At 43.6% G+C, this 18526-nt stretch overlaps 1 protein-coding gene across 1 annotated transcript in view; it reads right to left on the bottom strand.

Annotated features, from left to right (window-relative positions):
* Positions 1-2048: 2048 nt before the first annotated feature.
* The window catches only part of LOC144224188 (solute carrier family 22 member 2), a 23378-nt gene continuing 6900 nt past the window's right edge, over positions 2049-18526 (bottom strand). Inside the window, exons 3-10 of the mRNA XM_077755063.1 lie at positions 17560-17714; positions 15240-15408; positions 10903-11017; positions 9092-9198; positions 7537-7751; positions 5924-6032; positions 5267-5379; positions 2049-2152 (exon numbers count right to left, since the gene is read on the bottom strand). Coding sequence (XP_077611189.1) covers positions 2049-2152; positions 5267-5379; positions 5924-6032; positions 7537-7751; positions 9092-9198; positions 10903-11017; positions 15240-15408; positions 17560-17714 — 1087 coding nt within the window. The remainder of the gene's footprint in view (positions 2153-5266; positions 5380-5923; positions 6033-7536; positions 7752-9091; positions 9199-10902; positions 11018-15239; positions 15409-17559; positions 17715-18526) is intronic.

Raw genomic sequence — 18526 nt, forward strand, 5'->3', positions numbered from 1 at the left:
AGCGTGTGACCTCTGCTGAATTCAGAGGGCTTCAAGCTTGAGGAAAAGCTCCGACCACTGTCATTTCTTCCGCAGCAGCATCTGTTCAAGTACTGAATGTGCTAGATGTGAACATTGTGGGGAACGGATAAAATTCTGTTCCGTTCACGGCGTCAGTGGGCTGAAACTGCAGCCTAAATAAAATGCCTAAAAAGATCGGAGCACCCGCATAAACAAACTTGTGGGGAGTGTGTCCTACGTTTCTCTTTATTCGATTTTTTATTTTTTTAAGTTTATTTTTCTTGAGAGAGGTAGAGAGTGAGTAGGGGAGGGGCGGAGAGAGAGAGAAGGAGATAGAATACTAAGCAGGCTCTGTGCTGTCAGTGCAGAACTTGATGTGGGGCTTGAACTCATGAACTATGAGATCATGACCTGAGCCAAAATCAAGGGTCAGATGCTTAACTAATGAGCCACCCAGCGGCCCCCCCCTTTTTTATATTTATTTATTTTTGAGAGAGACAGAGACAGCGTGAGCAGGGGAGGGGCAGAGACAGATGGAAACACAGAATGTGAAGCAGCCTCCAGGCTCTGAGCTGTCAGCACAGAGCCCGATGTGGGGCTCGAACTCACGAATCGTGAGATCATGACTTGAGCTGAAGTTGGATGCTTACCCAGCTCAACCCACCCAGTTGCCCCTATTTGTTTATTTTTTTTACAGAAATGGTAGAATAATTACTTTCTATATTTTCCTTTTTAAAGTTAATAATATATCTTAAAGAATTTTCCTTATCAGTGCGTGTAAAGCTGCCTCATTCTTTTTAATGGCTACAGAGNACAGCGGCCCCCCCCCCTTTTTTATATTTATTTGTTTTTGAGAGAGACAGAGACAGCGTGAGCAGGGGAGGGGCAGAGACAGATGGAAACACAGAATGTGAAGCAGCCTCCAGGCTCTGAGCTGTCAGCACAGAGCCCGATGTGGGGCTCGAACTCACGAATCGTGAGATCATGACTTGAGCTGAAGTTGGATGCTTACCCAGCTCAACCCACCCAGTTGCCCCTATTTGTTTATTTTTTTTACAGAAATGGTAGAATAATTACTTTCTATATTTTCCTTTTTAAAGTTAATAATATATCTTAAAGAATTTTCCTTATCAGTGCGTGTAAAGCTGCCTCATTCTTTTTAATGGCTACAGAGTATTTTATCGAATTACCTACCATCATTTATATAATCATTGGGCATTTAGGTTGTTTCCAATCTTGTGTTACATGAAACATGTTCTAAAATAGTAATCCTGTACACCTGTCATTTTGCACATGTACGCTCCTAGAAGGGTGGAAATTTCCGGGTAAAATGAAACGCACAGTTTTGATACTTTTGTCGTATTGCCATCACAGGGATTTCAGATTTCTATTCCCACCGGCAACACAGGGCACTGTTTCCCTACATTCCTTCTCCACGTGATATGTCACCAAGCAGCCTGATCTTTGACAACCTCAGCTGTGAGAAGTATGGTGCTCCTCTCTTCTTCTCTTACTATGTGGGAACTGAGCATAGTTTCATACCTTTAAGAGCCGTTTTTCTTTTCTTTTTCCTGAACTACCTAGTCAAGCCCTTAACCCATTTTCTTCTTGTGGGTAGTTTCTCTTATGGATTTGTCAGAGCCCTTTATCTAGTGGGAAAACCAGCATCTTGTTGAGGAGTAAGTATTTTCTCCATATTTGTCACTATTATTTTTTTAGATGATGTTGGTTTTTCAATGCAAAATTCTTTATTTTTAGAAAGGGACACTTACTGATCTTTTTTCCAATGGGCCCTGGATTTTTTGCCATACTTACAGAGACCTTCCCCACTCTGAAAGTAGCAGGGTATTCTCCTAGAGGGTGTTAATTATTTTGCTTTTCCTTTGTCTTTTGTTTTTGTTTTTTATTTTTATTTTTTTTTTAGTCTTCAGTCTTTGATTTCATGTGACTCAATCTCAATGTATGGTATGAGCTATACATTCAGCCTCATCTTTTTTTCTACCTGGCCTCAGAATTGGTCCACACATGCGCAGAGGAATTGCAGCTCCTTACCTCTGCATATTCTCAGCTTCATCTATAGTCTCAGGCAAAGCCTTCCCTTTGGTCTCGGGTAGCAACAGCACCAGAACCCCAGCAACCAAGCCGATCACAGCTGAAAGCCAAACAGATGCAAATCACATTAAGAACTAAAACAAACAGGTGGTTTTTTTTTTTTTTTTCTGCTGTTGGCCCAGAGCCTGACACGGGGCTCATTCCCACAAACCTCAAGATCATGAACCTGAGCTGAAATCAAGAGTCGGATGCTCAACCAACTAAGCCCCCTAGGTGCCCCAAACATTCAGGTTTTATAATTAGAACTCCATTAATTTCTTTAAAAAAACCCCACACATTTGTGTGTGATTTTCTATACTCACAGATTTCTTTGCTCTCCCTGATGGTCCTATAAATATTTTGCTGATTCCAAACTCCGTTGGATTGCAATTCCTTATAGGGAGATGAAATACTTAACATTTTGAGTCAAGGTTATTCTAGGCTAGAGAACATTGCCATGATATTAAGATACATTGGAGTTAGAAAATAACTCTGAAAAAAAATCAACTCTAAGGAAAGGAAGAACATAGCCCTGCCAATATAAAGCACTAAGTAATGAAAATGAGTCAGAAACTTGGATCATTGTTAGCAAACAGAGGTAATGAGTCATGTGTTACTGCATCACAGCATGAAAAAGTATAGCCAAGCCTATGCTTTTAGTTTTAATTCAGGTGTTTGATAAATTCCTTTTGTTCTTTTTTCCTTTGTCTCCAGCTATAATGTTTTGCACATGCTGGGAGGTAATTGTAAAAGGAGAAAGATTTATACGATCTGAAGAGAAACCAGAGTATGCTGGGAGGTAATTGTAAACATCAGAGTGTTTATGGTTATTTAAATCCCCATTAATGTTTGGGATTCTAAGGTTACATTTTATGTTTTGCTATAGTAGAAAGCACAAAGTAGATGTGGGCTCTTTTCTTTGCTGGTTTTGGAGTTTCAAAAAAAATCCTGCACACCAGACTCCATTTTTACATCTTTACAAAATGGTGGGAGTAGAGACCTCTGTGGTTCAGGATATCGGCTGTAGCTCTGGGTGCCCGGGGTCCACTTCTGAGCCTCCGCTCGCTGGTCTCAGAGCCCTGGGAAGTTCTGTTCTGAATCTCAGGCATGAAGTGGGATGATATTTCCACATCACATGCTGGTTGTGTGACTGAAGTGACTTCCTGCTCATTAAGTGGGGGTGCCTGCCGCAGAGTATGAACAAGGTAGCTCTCCCCTCGGAGTCTCTTGAAACCACTAACGGTTGTAACTCACGCAAATGATAAACATATTCTGCAGGCTTTGATCCTCTGAAGTGAGTGAATTATGAAGAGAATATAATAGACTACTCAAACTGTCATCCCTTTAGCATTTTTATTTACAAAGATAGCCCTAGTTAACAAGGTTTTTTTTTTTTTTAAGTTTTGTGTTTATTTTGAGAGAGAGTGAGAGAGAATCCTAAGCAGGCTCTGAGCTGCCAGTACAGAACCCAATGTGGGGATCTAACTCAAAACCATGAGATCATGACCTGAGCCAAAATCAAGAGTTGGATGCTTGATCAAGTGAGCCACCCAGGCACCTCTTGACCAGGTTGTTTCTTAACTTGAAATGGTGAAATGCAATTAAAATCTTTTACCTTTTCAAGGGGAAGGTGAATCCTGAAGGAGGGTCAACAGAGGCTCCTCTAGGTCTGGACCTTACATTGCTTTGTGAAATGAAGTCGGTTCTCCACCCACAAATGTTTTACTGAGTCATCATCACTCACTGCTCTCCTAAGGGAGGGGCCAAGATTGAGGTGGCTCTGCCTTCCTCCCTGGAAGGAAGGAGTCCATAGGGCCTTGTGGGACGCCCCCAAGATAGAAAGTAGGCTCCATGCAGGTCCCTCAACCAGTGTGGGTAGAGAAAGGCGCCCGGGGCACTTAGGTCCCGTAGGTAGGTGGTACCAGTCACTCTGTTGCCAAATCAAGCTTATCTTATGCTAAAGAGCTCGTGTTCTATCAACTTTGGGCATCTTGCTGTTATTACGTTGCAACGAAGAGGAATTCTTTGGGTCTATTTTGAGGGTGAGTTCTATTAGTGACGCGGAGCATTTGCTGGCAGATCTACAGCAGTGGAAAATCCCCCTCCCCCTCCCGAATCCCTTGAGAAGAGGAAAGCGCAGAGATACTTGTGTGCGACAATGCACAGTATTAGGGGAAAAGCCATTTGTGTGTTTGTCCAGTGTGCAGGGGGTCTTGTCCTCCTTCCCTCAAATTAAGTGAGTACTGTAGGCTCATGGGGGAAAATGTCACATTTTTTGTCAAATTAAAAGTGGTTCCCAATGGATCTAAAAGAAGATGAAAATGGGTGCATTGAAGCCTTCTGGCTAATGTGAGAAGGTGAATGTTGCGTGCATGAATCTGGACACCTCTCTGCGTGACGCACAGGAGAGGGTCTCTCTCACAGTTCCCAGCTGTGGGGAAAGGCAATGGCCCGGAATGAATGGAAGTCCCCAGGATTCCCAGACCCCTTTGATAGTCTGCAGACCTTCAACATTGGCCTCTGTGTGCAATTTGTTGATAATTAGATTTGTCCCTGTCACCTTCCAGGCTGCAGGCTGGTCAGGGAGGGGTGGGCTCAGCACTGGTACATTCCTTCAATGTTGGAGGGAAGATCTGAGCCCATCCTCTTTAAATCTAACTGCCCAAGGAATCTGAGAAAGGGGTGCCCAACACCCACACAGGTGTACCATTAAGCTAACCCATTTCCTTGATTGTGGTCTTTGTTTCCCCTGGGTTTTGAAATCACTTTTTGCAAAACCATAACTGCTTTTCTTTGAAGTAATGTAGTGAAAAGCTTCGTACTTTTTCACATCTGGCCATAGAGGAGACAGAAAGAGTGAGCTCTTTGACAAAGAGACCCAAGGAGGGGTGGAAATTGGTGAGGAGAGTTAGGAGTTTTCTTCAGGCAAATGTCTTTCCATCTTATTCCTTGAACTTTGTACCACAAAGGCCTGAGTCCCATTGGGCTCTCCTACCTGAGTCTTAGTAGCTACTAATAGTATTACCAATACTAGTATTACTAATGCTAAGACTAGTGCTGATTACTAGCTGTATTTAGTAGTTGCTAGTAGGCATGATGCCTATTTTGAGATAGAAAAAGGGCAGTTTCTAGAAAAATAGGTTTTCATTCAAAGACATGTCTGAGGATTTCTTACCAAAAACCACCAGTGGGAGTTCATGCCAGACGTCGGTGAGCCGGTAGACCAGGAATGGCGTGATAATGCCACCGAGGTCACACATGGAAGAGCAGACAAGGACACCAAGATTCCTGAAACGCAGGAAGCTGATTTAACTTTTAGCCTCTCACCAGACAGTAGTTATCCCCCACCCCGCCTCCAAATAAATTCTTTCCTACATCACCAAAATGTCTGTGAACTGGGAAAAAAAAGTGTTCACATTATTTTCAACACATGCAAATGGTGTGTGATATACAATTCCATCCCTATTCTGTTGAGCTTATTTTATGTTAGCTTTTTTGGAGAATTTTAATGGGCGGGGGTAATGTTCACTTTTTGCTTTGATCAGACGTGTTCTCCATGTTGTTCTATAGTCCTGGGTGTGCTGTTTCTGATCACGCTCTCCCGGGGGCATTTGGTAATTGCTCTCTTGCAGTCAATACCTTCTGTTCTTCCCACACAGCTTCTGTATTTCACCCTAGCCCATACGTGTGAGATTCTGCCTCGCTACTGCCTTCAAATGCTCTCTTACCCGTGTTTTGAAAAGGAAGATGTCCTCCGCTGGCTCTTGGAGTAGTTCTAGCCAGTAAACAAATGTCCCAACCACCCTCTTCATGTTGAGGAGAGTGTGCTCACCTGATGAATGTGGGGTACAGTTCCGTGTTGACCAGGCAGACCATTTCGTAGGCCATCGTAATCCCCATCCTACCCAAGCACGCAACTGTAACTCTTAGCCACTGCAGATCTGAGGGGCGAAAACACACCACTTACACTGCACTGGGTAATGGTCTGCAAATCCGGGTCTGCAAACAGTGCTCTAGAGGCACGCAAAGGGAAGGTCCACATTCCAGAATGGGATGAGAACCCAAAATTCTTCTATAAATTCCAACTTTTGAGCAAGATTCCCCACATCTGTTAGTTTTAGCCTGGACATAGTTTTTTGTTTTTTAAAATTTACATCCAAGTTAGTTAGCATAGAGTGCAATAATGCTTTCAGGAGTGGAATCCAGTGCTTCATTCCCTATGTATAACACCCAGTGCTCACACCAACAAGTACCCTCCTTAATGCTCTTTACTCATTTAGCCCATCCCCCACCCACAACCCCTCCAGCGACCCTCAGTTTGTTCTCTGTACTTAAGAGTCTCTTATGTTTTGTCCTCCTCCTTGTTTTTATATTATTTTTGCTTCCCTTCCCTTATGGTCATCTGTTTTGTATCTTAAAGTCCTCATATGAGTGAAGTCAGATGATATTTGTCTTTTGCTGACTGACTAATTTCGTTTAGCATAATACACTCCAGTTCCATTCACATGGTTGCAAATGGCAAGATTTCATTCCTTTTGATCGCTGAGTAATATTCTTTTATATATATATATATATATATACCACATCTTCTTTACTCATTCATCTGTTGATGGACGTTTGGGCTCTTTAACTTGGACACAGTTCTAACACTCCCTTTAGACTACAGTCATCAATGACAACAGAATTATACCACTTTCAAAGTCTGGGCCACTCTAGTCTATAGAAGTCACCCAAAAGGAACAGTAAAGTTGGGCATATTTTAAATAATTGCTAAAAACTGAAGAATTCAAACAAAGCTCCCTGTTGCTAATAGGATTCGGTTGCATAGGTTTTTACTCTCCTTCATGGAGAAAGTATTTTAGAAGGAAAGAAAGGANCTGGGCATATTTTAAATAATTGCTAAAAACAAGGATTCAAACAAAGCTCCCTGTTGCTAATAGGATTCGGTTGCATAGGTTTTTACTCTCCTTCATGGAGAAAGTATTTTAGAAGGAAAGAAAGGAACTGAATAATTGCTCATTGGTTGCATTTACCTAAACTTCTTTTATTCTGCAGGATGATGGAGGGAGGCCAAGGGAGTTGTCTAACTAGTGTCTGGGAAACGAAATAAGACATTCACCCTGGGCTTGCTCTACCCCCCAAAGCCCATGCTCTCTTTTCTGGGCCAGCTGGATAGTCTGTAGCATGAGTCCTCTTAGCTCTTCTTCTTCCAGTACATTAGAGAACAGTTAGGTGTGATTGTATTGTGTCAGACAACCATTGGGTACAATTGTTCTTAAAGACAGGGTGGCTACATGGGTTTGCCCAGGAAGGTGCCTGATACTGTGTTCATTCTTTCCAAATTGATTTGGATGTCAAATTTCAAAGTCTTACTATCAGGGGGCTATGATCTTCTCTCTTCACTGGGCTTTGGAAAACAAGACCCCAGGTTGTCCTGACACTTACCATCAGGGATAAAAACTGAGGCTAGGCACGCTGCCCCTGCCACCATATTTGATGCAGCCCATGGATAGCGGCGACCTATACGGTCAATGGTGAGGATGATGATGAGGGCAGCTGGGAATTCCACCAGGGCAGAGTAGAAGAAATCCAGGTAGATATTGCTCCCTGCAAGGCCCATGTGCATGATGAGGCCCTGGTAGAGAACAGAGCTTGTGAACCTGAGCGAAGAGGAGAGCTCAGGTCAAGCCAAGCACCAAAAACAAGTCATTGAGAAGGAGGGGCTTCTGGAAACATCACAGGGGATTGTGGGTCACCTTTCTTTGTCATCTTAGTACTCTTCCCTCCCTTACACTGCTTTTGCATTGTCTGACCCACTGCCGGGGCTGGTTGTGACCCCAGAACCAGGAAAGGAGAAGAAATTGGGATAGCATTCTCTGGCCAAAGTGAAAGGCAGGAAGAAATTTCTTTCTCGGATGATTTATTTGGTAAAACTGTATCAGATTATTAGTGGCTGTTAATTATTTCTCTCTTTGTGGTTTTCTAATGGAATCGGGATCAAAAAGCTTGGCTACTCAATTCAAATTTTAGGAGACCAGAGACCCAAATGGGTACCAAATTCCCAAATGGATACAGCCTCACTTCTTGAGGATTTCTCTTCTGATACCATACAGATAGCATTTGGACGATGGTTTTTGTTTTGTGGACTGAAAGTGTTTGTTATCTGTAATGGAAACTATGAAAACCCCTAGCAAGAGCAGCAATTACTCAGAAAAGGAAAGAAGGATAAAGAAGCCACATTTCACTGCTTTGTGTTATGTGCAGTACTGTAAAGGTTGCCAGATTAATTCCTGGTGAGCTTTGCTTCTGCCAGTGGTTACAAATCTCTGTTTGGCTGGTGTGAGTCCAATGCACACTGAAAGGAAAGTGCACTGTACTCAGGAAGGCTTGATGCAGGGTGAGGGTTCAGAGCTCCAGGAGAAGCCTGCAGACAGTGAGAACAATCACACTTCAGCCACTGGGTTGTGGAGTCAGTGGGCTACTCTTTGTGGCTTATTCTCATTCATAAGTTTAGTTTTTCCTCCAAAAGACAAGAAAAGGAAAAGACCCTCTCCTTGCTAGCCCTGTACAATAAGGAGAGATCACTCATCATAGATATAGAACCCGTAATTGTCCATTTTGGCTAAATACCAGAATCATCTGGAGAATGTTAAAATATTGGTGCCTTGGACCTTCCCTCAACCAATTAAATCAGTGTTTTCAGGGGGCCACAGTGCAGGGGTTCTAGGCTTGGTGTTTTATAACCTCCCAGGAGATTCTAAGGCAATGCCAAGGTTGAGAATGAGCTTATCTATGCTTTGGAACTGTAAGCTGATTTCAACATCTGCCCCACCAAAACGATATCAGAAAAACCTGCAATAAGTGAGACCCCCTCACCATCCACCATCAATACCGATACTGGAACCAGGCTGTGTGATGGTGCTCTTGGTCCCTCCCTTAATGTGGATGATGGGGATTTAAAAAAATGTGGAGGGGTTTTGAAGTGAAAAACATTCCTTACCAGTTGTACATCAAGATCAAAGTGTGTTTCCTGATCTGAGGGGTTCTGACCAAGTCAAGAAATGAAGGATTCAGCTTCTCGTCAACTTCCTCATCAGGTCTGAGGCTCTAGGAATAGAAACAGTAGGAACAGCTTTGTGTGGTTAAAGATGGTGTCACTGTGTAATACAGGGAATCACAATAGTATGTGACACTTGCTGGGGCTTATCGTGAGCCTTCCATATGTACTAGCTCGGTTAATCTGGACTGTCCTGGAAATTAGTGTCCACCTTTTTTTCCACCCCCTTTCACAGAAGAGGAAGCTGGGATTCGGGGGAGTTGGGTAACTCATGTGCATCTGTCAAGGGGCCCTGAAGGGAAAGCACGGTGGGGTAGAAGGAGGCCCGGCCCAGTGGCCCTACAGGCTGAGGACATCATGCATACTCTCTGCAGGACAGCTGTGACCCAGCAGTCAGGAGGCTCTGCTCTGGGACCCTTGCACTTGGAGCAGCTCTGTATCACCTGGAGCTTGTTAGAATAAAAGACCTGGGCCCCCATCCAGACAGGTTGAATTGGAATTTGCAGTTCTGCAAGGTCCCCAGGTGCCTCCTGTGCACAGGTATTAACGTTTGAGAAGCCCTGCTCTAGAAGAAAATAGTAGGTGCTGGAGTTGAGATCCAATCTCCAGGATTGAAGGTTCAGGAAGCAGAACCTTCGCAGAAGCCACTCCTTCCTAAAGCAACACCGGACAGGGTCTGAAAGCCCAAGGAACAAGGGGAAGATCTTCCAGCAGACTTACGGCTCTTCTGTGAACCTGAACTTTGGTGAGAGTGACTCATGTGCTTTAGTCCCTGACCAATTTCTGAAATGGCCTAAAACTTAATCACTGCTCTGCTGGTCGTCAGTGGAAAAGACTATCTATCCAACCACCCAGAAACCAGAGAAGTGAAATAAAGGGCCTCTGAGGGGTGCCTTGGTGGCTCAACTGGTTAAGCATCTGACTCTTGAGTTTGGCTCAGGTCATGGTCTCATAGTTCATGAGTTTGAGCCCTGTGACAAGTTCTGTGCTGTCACCACAGAACCTACTTGTGATTCTCTCTCTCCTTCTCTCTCTGCCCCTCCCCCACTCACACACTTGCTCTCAAAATAACACATAAAGAAACTTAAAAAAAAAAAAAGGCCTCTGAGTCCCAAAACGCTCAACTCTAAAGTCAAAAAAATCGCAAATGCTTACAGGGAACCTATCTTAGATCCTCACACAGAGATGATTTACTTTTATTTTCGCAGAGTTTTCCAATTGGCTTGATTTTCTCTGTTCTATCCCATTAGGTAAAAAGGCTTAAGTTAAAGGTGATGAGGTCTCCTAGAGGCAAAACACAAAATGCAGAGACATTGGGAATCCCAGCCACTTGTTTTATTCCAGAAGGTAGGAGATTGCTCAAGATATTTTGGGACAATTTCTATTCAAAATGTTTAAAATTGTAAGAAATCATTTGTGTTTGAAAACTCTTCCTTCTGTGAAAACCCTCCCCTCCCCTGACTCCCAGATTTGGGTAAGGAAGACATCAGGTAGCTGGGTCCAAGTGGCCCACATAGTCTTGGGTGGTACACAATAGAAACTTCTCATTTGCCTTTCAATGATTTTCAGTTTCCTTTTCCTTTTTGTTTTGGATCTATTTAGAATATTTCACCAGAGACCATGAATCCTAGTACAACGGAAATATCCTGCTTCATATGGTGGCCCCTTCTGTGACTCCCCATTGAGAACGTACAGCTTTACCAGACTCTCCTTCATCACTGTTCCCTCATTTGATAGTTCAGCTACTGGCTCACCTGAAGGGAGGCCGGCAGAGATTTTCCATTTTTCTTTGCGATGTGCTTAATGATCCTCATGGCTTTAGCATTTTTGTTCTGGGCGATCAGCCACCTCGGAGACTCAGGGATGCACCTAGGGTATAGCACAAGTGTTATTAGTGCTGTCCAGTGGGAGATGGGCAGAGGTCTTACTGAACCTCATTTCTGCAGTGGTCATAGTCAAGTTTCTGCGAGGGATCTTAACACAGTGAGGTTGGGTTGGATCTACAAAGGAAATAAAATTGTGCAGGGGCGGCACAGGAAAGGAAATCAACAAAACGAGAAAACAGCCTCCTGAGAAAACATTTGCAAATCATATACCAGGTAAGGGGTTAATACCCAAAATATATAAAGAACTCATACAGCTCAATATAAAAAAAATCTGATTTAAAAAATGGGCAGAAGATCCTAATAGACATGTTTTCCAAAGAAGACATAGTGATGGCCAACAGGTACATGAAAAGATGCTCAACATCACTCATCACCAGGGAAATGCAAATCAAAACCATAAGGAGATATCACTCCACAGCTGTTAGGATGGCTAGTCTCAAAAAGATGAGAAATAAATGCTGACAAGGGTGTGGAGAAAGGGAACCTCTTATGCACTCACTGTTGGTAGGAATGTAAACTGGTGCAGCCACTGTGGAAAACAGTGTGGAGTTTCCTCAAAAACTTAAACATAGAAATCCCATATGGTCTAGCAATTCCATTTCTGGGTATTTCTTAGAAGGAAACAACAATACTGATTCAAAAAGATATATGCACCCCTATGTTTATTGCAGCAAGTCATGGAAACAACCTAAGTGCCTGTTGATAGATGAATGAATGGCTGAAGAAGATGTGGTATATATTACACAATGGAATAGTATTCAGCCATAAATAAGAATGAGGTCTTGCCATCTCTGACAACGTGGGTGGGCCTAGAGGGTATTGCGCTAAGTGGAATAAGTCAGACAGAGAAAGACAAACACCATATGATCTCATTTATATGTGGAATCTAAAACAAACAGACCGAGCTCATAGATACAGAGCACAGATTGGCGGTTGCTGGTGGAGGAAGTGGACAATGGGGATAGGGGGTCAGAAGGTACAAACTTCGAGTTACAAAATAATTTAGAAGCCCTGAGGATGTGACGTATGGTGTGGTGACTACAGTTAATGGTCCTGTATCACACATTTGAAAGTTACTAAGAAAATAAATTTTCAACATTCTCTCGCAAGAAAAGAATTTTCTAAAATTTTGCGGGGGCTATGTGGGTTTTTCCTCCTTCACATGCTGACTTCTGTTCAGCTTTATGCAGGAAACTTTTGGGTCCTCTCTTCAGAGAGTTCCTGGTGGTTGACTGAATGCCTACTCAGCCCTGCGCTACGGGGAGGAGAGGAAGGTTGGCTGGGGCTTTGCAAGTGCTGAAAGCTGCTGGGTGCGGAAGTGGCAAGATGCAATTCCGTCGTGGGTGGAAGCCAGGTGTTTTATGTATATTATTCCGAGAGCTGATTTCTCAAAGGATGGAGGTGAGATTCTGAGATAAAATGGCAACAGAGCCTACAGGCCTGATTGCTGGATCTGGCAGGACACAGGGGGGCCCTGTACCTCCTGGAGCAGACTCTTGCTACCTAGATCTGTTTGGAGAGGCCTCTTGGAGTAGCTGGTTATTGGTCGATGGGAGGAAGAGGGACTGGCGAGAAGGAGGCAGAGGACTGCCCTGGTAGGAGTTCTGGCGTAGAGTCCGGAAGGCCCCATGTTGGGACCTCACTCTGGGGGAGAAGGTTGCGCTGAAAGACTCAAAAGGAACTCGGGATGGATGTTTGTGGGAGTACAATGAATCAAGTACTATTACTCAGTTAAGACTTGACATCAGGAACAGAAATTGGTGTGCTCAGTGACAGCCAATCCACAGCTCACGGTGCGCATCCTTTCTGCCGTGATGCCATAGCGCGATTTTCCTAGATCACATTTGGTGTACAGGTTCAGCCCAGTGGCTCACATCTCATGAGTCAGAGTCAGCAGGACCAAGTGTCGAGTGAGCTGAAGAACGAAGAAGGACCTGGGAACCACGTCAGAGAAGACAAGAACCAGAAATGGCTGGCCTCCAGGTGGAAAGTCTGGATGGATTCTCAGAGGCATACCCAGATAGGTAAAGAGCTTCCCAGTAGAATAGAAATTAATTTTTTGAAGCTCTCGGTGCAGAATTAGGAACCCTGGGTAAACATGCTGGGAAGGTAAATTCTGGCTCAATGAGAAGTCTCTTGAACACGAGCTTTGGGTCCTACAGTGAAGTGGCTTGCTTGATGACAAAGTGAGTTAGCAAGAACAGTGTTCAAGCAGAGGATGAATAATGATCCACTGGGGGTGTTGCTCTGGGACTCTGGCCCTGGGCAGGAAGCTGCACCAGAGGTCCCCTACTGTCACCTCACCTCAAAGGGCTGACAGTCTACTGGGACAGAGAGGCCAGTCCCACAGTGTCAGGTGAACAGTGTTACATTTCAAGCAGTGAAACGTGAGGGTTACAGAGATGTGAGAGCAATGCCACTGGGCAGGGGACAGGGCCCCCCACTGGCCTTGGTCAGCCTTCACAGAGTCCCTCCTCTGGTGACCACCACAACCCCTCTGCCCCTGTAGCCCATCCCCCACCCTTTCTATCCATGGTACAACCTCTGTCTTGTGTCCTGGTTCCTTGTCCTCAGGTAGGCTTTGAGAATTTGGTGGGGTTTTTTTGTGTGTGTTTTGTCCCATTCCCTTCCTCTCCTGGCTCTACTCCTTTCCTCTGAGTGACTGCCTCCAGCCCCTACCCACCAACATCGGAATTCTGCTTGAATTCCTGATCCTTAGGTTCAATTGCCCTTTGGTCATGTGCACTTTGATGTCCTTTCCGAATGGATCTCAGATTCAGCATATCCAAACCTCACCCTCATCATCCCTCCTTTCAAACCCACCCCTCCTCCTGTGTTCCTTATCTCTTCACGTGCAGACACAGAAGCTTCCACTCCACCCACGGGGCACCTCCTCTCTCTAAACCTTCCCATTTGGTCTCCACTAGGCTCTGTCCCTGCTCCCTGAAGAAACGTGTTTCTGATTTTCTCCTCTTCATAGGCCACCACTTGTCTTAATTCAGGCTCTGTCCTTCTTGCAAAGATTATGGTGATAGTTCCTTACCTAACCTCTTTGCCTCCACTCTTCCCCCTAAACACCTATTTTCTATTCTACGTCTCCAATGAGTTTTGATGATGTAGCCCATCATTGGATCATAGACTTGGAAGTAAATTAAATTTGATTCTCTTGAGCAAAATTGGCAAGAAGCAACACATTAGAGGTGGTCAAAACTTGGATGAGAGGTGCACCTTTTCTGTTATGCTAAAGCATCAAGAAAACAAAACCGTTGAGAGACTTTTAGGCAGAAGAAGAACACAATGGAACGGATTTTAGAAATGCTGTGTGGAACATGGATTGAAGGATGGAAGAGCAAGTGTGAAAAAGACCAGGGTGAGTCTACCGTGGGGGTGGCTTCAGAGATATAAAGGAGATAGAATGGATATGGGAGGGAGGTAAGGGTCCCTCTCAGAGTTTGACCAGCTTTTGGAGGAGAGGCAGGCTTTCTGAGAAGGGTTGAGATGCGTAATTCTTAGACAGGATGACTGTGGGAAGAACAGATGGGTATGTCCAGAAAGTGGTTTCTTGCATGAGAGAGGGGTTTGCTTGAGAACTCAGCATTCCTCTTGCTTTATTTTGGGTAACCTCACATTAGGGATTTCTGATAGTTTCTGCTGTTTCCACTGTTTCCACAGTTTCCTTGGCAGGAGTGACAAACATGTTTCACACACCCTGGCAACTCTGACATGGTCTGTCTGGGGCGCCATGTTGGCCTGATCTGGGATAAAGATTGCTGGGTTGATTGGAGATGTCTGCCTTGGGCAGGGATGTGAGGAAGTAGTGACACTTTTACATTAAAGTCTCCTCTGAGCAGGGATGGAATGAGACGAGTAATATTGTTAACCTCTGCCAAGGGCATCATAGTCACTAGAAGCTAATTTAAACACCACATCAATAATGTAAAAAGATGTGAGTCACAAAACTCTTAAGCCTGAAGTAAAAGGACACTAGATTTCCAGAGGGCGAGACAGGTTGAAGTTCATGTTTTTTGTTTGTTTGTTTGATCTTTGGTTTTTAATCCCTGAAATACGGACCTGAGCTTTCCGTGAAAGGAAAGAGTGAAGGACACCTTGGAATACAGAAGGATGGTGTGCCTTAAGGAGAGGCAGCCTTTTCAGTAAAACAAAATAGTTCAAGTTATTTCCTTTTTTGTTCCAGATGGACTTACCAGTAATAGAGCAAGAAGCAGATGTTGGGCAGGGTAACGGTGAGCTGGAGCCACCTCCAGTGAGGAAGCATGTACGCCACCCCCACCAGTGCTAGGAGCCCAACGGTGAAGGCCACTTGGTAAACAATGCCCACTGTTCTCCGATAGCTCAGCCCGACAAACTCTGTAACTGCAGAAGAATCCAAATGGTTAACACATGTCAGTAGGACAGGGAGTTGGCCATCCAACTTTGGGGAAACTAGAATGCCAGTCTCAAAAGAGGGTCCAAATTCTAGAATGTTGTCTACAACTTTCTGAAAAGTTTTAAATGTTCTTTGAGGCCTATTTTGTTAGACTTACGCTGTTGTATTAATATAAAATCTTGTAATTCCACATTGGGTGGGGGGAAAGGCCTGCCAGTGTGAGCAAAATGGTTGATTGATAGAATAATTTTCAGGGCAAATGTGACTGGATTTTGAATATATGCAAAAAAAAAAAAAGCTTTCTGAAGCAATCCAAAGTTTTTCTTTTTTTAAAGTTGTGTTTGCTTTTCTTTTAAGTAATCCACTTGTTTTACTTGCAAAATTTTGGTCTGGAGTAGTAAGGCAGCGGTAATTTATGATGTGAATAAATGGATCACACACTGAATTGAGATTGTACAGGATTCTTCTGTAAAGGAACATCTCTTTTAAGAGTTAACCATTTTCTTGGCAATTCTAATAATGTAGGCAGACATCTTGGAAACCCAGCAGTGTGTTTCCCACTGACTGGAGTCAGCTAGTATTGGTTTGCAAGAACTGCTTTATAAATGCTAGGAACTTTGCAGCTTGGTTATTAATTCCATTAAAGTCAGTCATGGTGGGAGTATTTACTACTTAGAAATCAGACAACTCCAAAAATCAGGGCTTTTTACTTTCCAAGAGCCAGGTTATCTGCATACTACTGCACATGGTGTACGAGTCACCTTTACCCCATTCCATGACTACACTCTGACAGATGTATGAAGTCTGCAGGACATGGATTTACGGGATAGTCATTTCTATATCACAAACACACTAGAATTTTAAGTTCCATGAGCCACAGACCTTTCGCTTTAAATGTTCAATAATCATGTTAAAGACGTCCACTGTTTATAAACCAAATACATACATGCCATAAAAATATTTCTATAAATTACTGCAAATTGTCAAAAAGTATTTAAAACAGAGGTAAACAGAAGTCTGTAAGTGCTCAATAAATAGAAACAATCTGTCTTCAAAGTGGTTGTGGCCACTGAGAGGGTCTGAGGGTGGTGAGAAAAAAGAGGTCACGTGGCGAGGTGTACCTCAAGGACATTCAGAGGGACTGCAGAAGAAATTAATGGGCAGAAGGCTGAAATTTAAATTTATACAATTAAATTATACATATTTCTACATATCATGTGTTCTAAAACCCAAATTCCTCAATAATAATTGTACATTAAGTAATTCCTTTGTTGCCCAGGTATAGGATAGTGAGGTGCCTTAGGAAGACAGCCTCCTTCTGCTGAACTCTCACAGAGGTCTCCAATTAACTTTACCAGGTAAGAGTTTAAGCACACATAGTCTAGCTCTTCATATTCTAGTTCTCATGGGTAATGAGAGTTTTATGATGGTGATGGCTTGAATTTCAAAGCATCCATTTCCCTTTGTATGGATGCTCCTTGAATGTGGCCAAGGACAAATAATGATGTAATTGATTCCCCAGATTTAATTATGATGGTAATTTTTCTCAATATGGCTTTAGAGATGCTATGCTATTGGGATTCAAGTACTCTCCCAGACTCCATGGAGTTTAAGCCTAACTGGCTACCAGTGTGTGGGATGAAATGATATTCCTGGTCAGACAGATGGCTGCCCAATCTATATTGCCCATGATGCTTATAATCTCCATTTCCTTATAGTCTTCCATTTCCTTCATATAAATTGAGGAGAAGAGTGGTTTGCTAGAATCCATTTACGCAAAGCAGTGAAGTCCCTCATAAAGCCGATGCATGTCTCATCATTGAGTTTTCTTTATGTACGAGCCTGGTAGGCTAAAGTTTTCTCTGTATATAACACCCCAGGGTATAGAAAAATTTTTCCTAAAAAGCTATATTAGAATCTGGGTGGCATGTTTACCCTCATTTCTGCCTTCGTTGTTTTCTTTATGGGAAGAACATAGGCTGAGTTGCTGAAAAGATTTTAGAAATACTTTTGATGGAGAAAAAAATCAACATTTCCTCGAAGCTGGGTCCATTTTGGGGCCCAGCCCCCTCCCCTCTCCTATGGATTTTGGCACAAGGTCACCTAACTCTCCAAGCAGCAGCCACGAACATTCTTACTCAGGATGTAGCCTATAAGCCAGCCTGCCTTGCTGACCAGCCCCTGGATCAAACGGAAAATTAACACCCATGTATAGTTTGGGGATACGGCCATGAGGATTCCCGCTGCAGCATTTATGAGGATGGTAACCAGTAGGCAAAGCTTACGGCCAAACCTGCAAGAAGAGAAAATAGAATTAGATTAAATTCATGAAGATTAGAGAAATCTAAAGTGGAGGTTAGTTCTGAATTATGCAAACTCAGGAAGCAATGATTGATGCCCACCGAGAGAGTATCTGACTTCATGTCAGTTCACTTCAGTACTTCTCCCCAGGGCACGCATCGAAAATTCTATGCACAAGGAGCCTCATTCACCCTGGGGCTCGAGAATCTTCTCAGTCTCACACTGTAGAAGCTATTCAGCCAGGGGGGTGATTCTTGCAGGCCACCCACTGCTGAATACCCTAGGGGCCCATCTGGGTCTTCCATCATCTTAAAAGCTGGGGCCTCTGCACTAACAGTCTCCACCAACTGCCCACTCAAGAGTTTGTGCTTTAGGAAAAACAAAATTCAGTGTTCAGTGTACTCCCCCATCCATTTTCCATACATACTTTGTGGTATTTGCATGTCTCCCCAAAAATGGTCTCTGGTGTCAGCTGCAGGGGTGGGGGGCCTTTGTCATGGAGTAGCCTAAATTAGCTTCTACACATCCCATCTGAGAGACTAGGGTTTTCATCAGCTTAGGTTCCTGGAGAGCATCCCAGGACACAGAGTAGGGGAAAACTTAAAAACCTGGTTGAATCTTGGTCTTACCAATTACCCTGACGTGTGTCAGTTACTCAACCTTTCTATTTCCTTATCTGGAAAAGATCTGTATCATCCAGTTGACAAGAGGATTAAGTGAGATATTACATGAAAAGAGCTAGAGACACTGGCTTTCCTCCCCCCCCCCCCCTCTCGTTCTCTCCTGCTTTTTCTGTTGCCAGTT

Source organism: Crocuta crocuta, unplaced genomic scaffold (genome assembly GCF_008692635.1).
Source record: "Crocuta crocuta isolate KB4526 unplaced genomic scaffold, BGI_CrCroc_1.0 scaffold11, whole genome shotgun sequence".
NCBI lineage: Eukaryota > Metazoa > Chordata > Mammalia > Carnivora > Hyaenidae > Crocuta > Crocuta crocuta.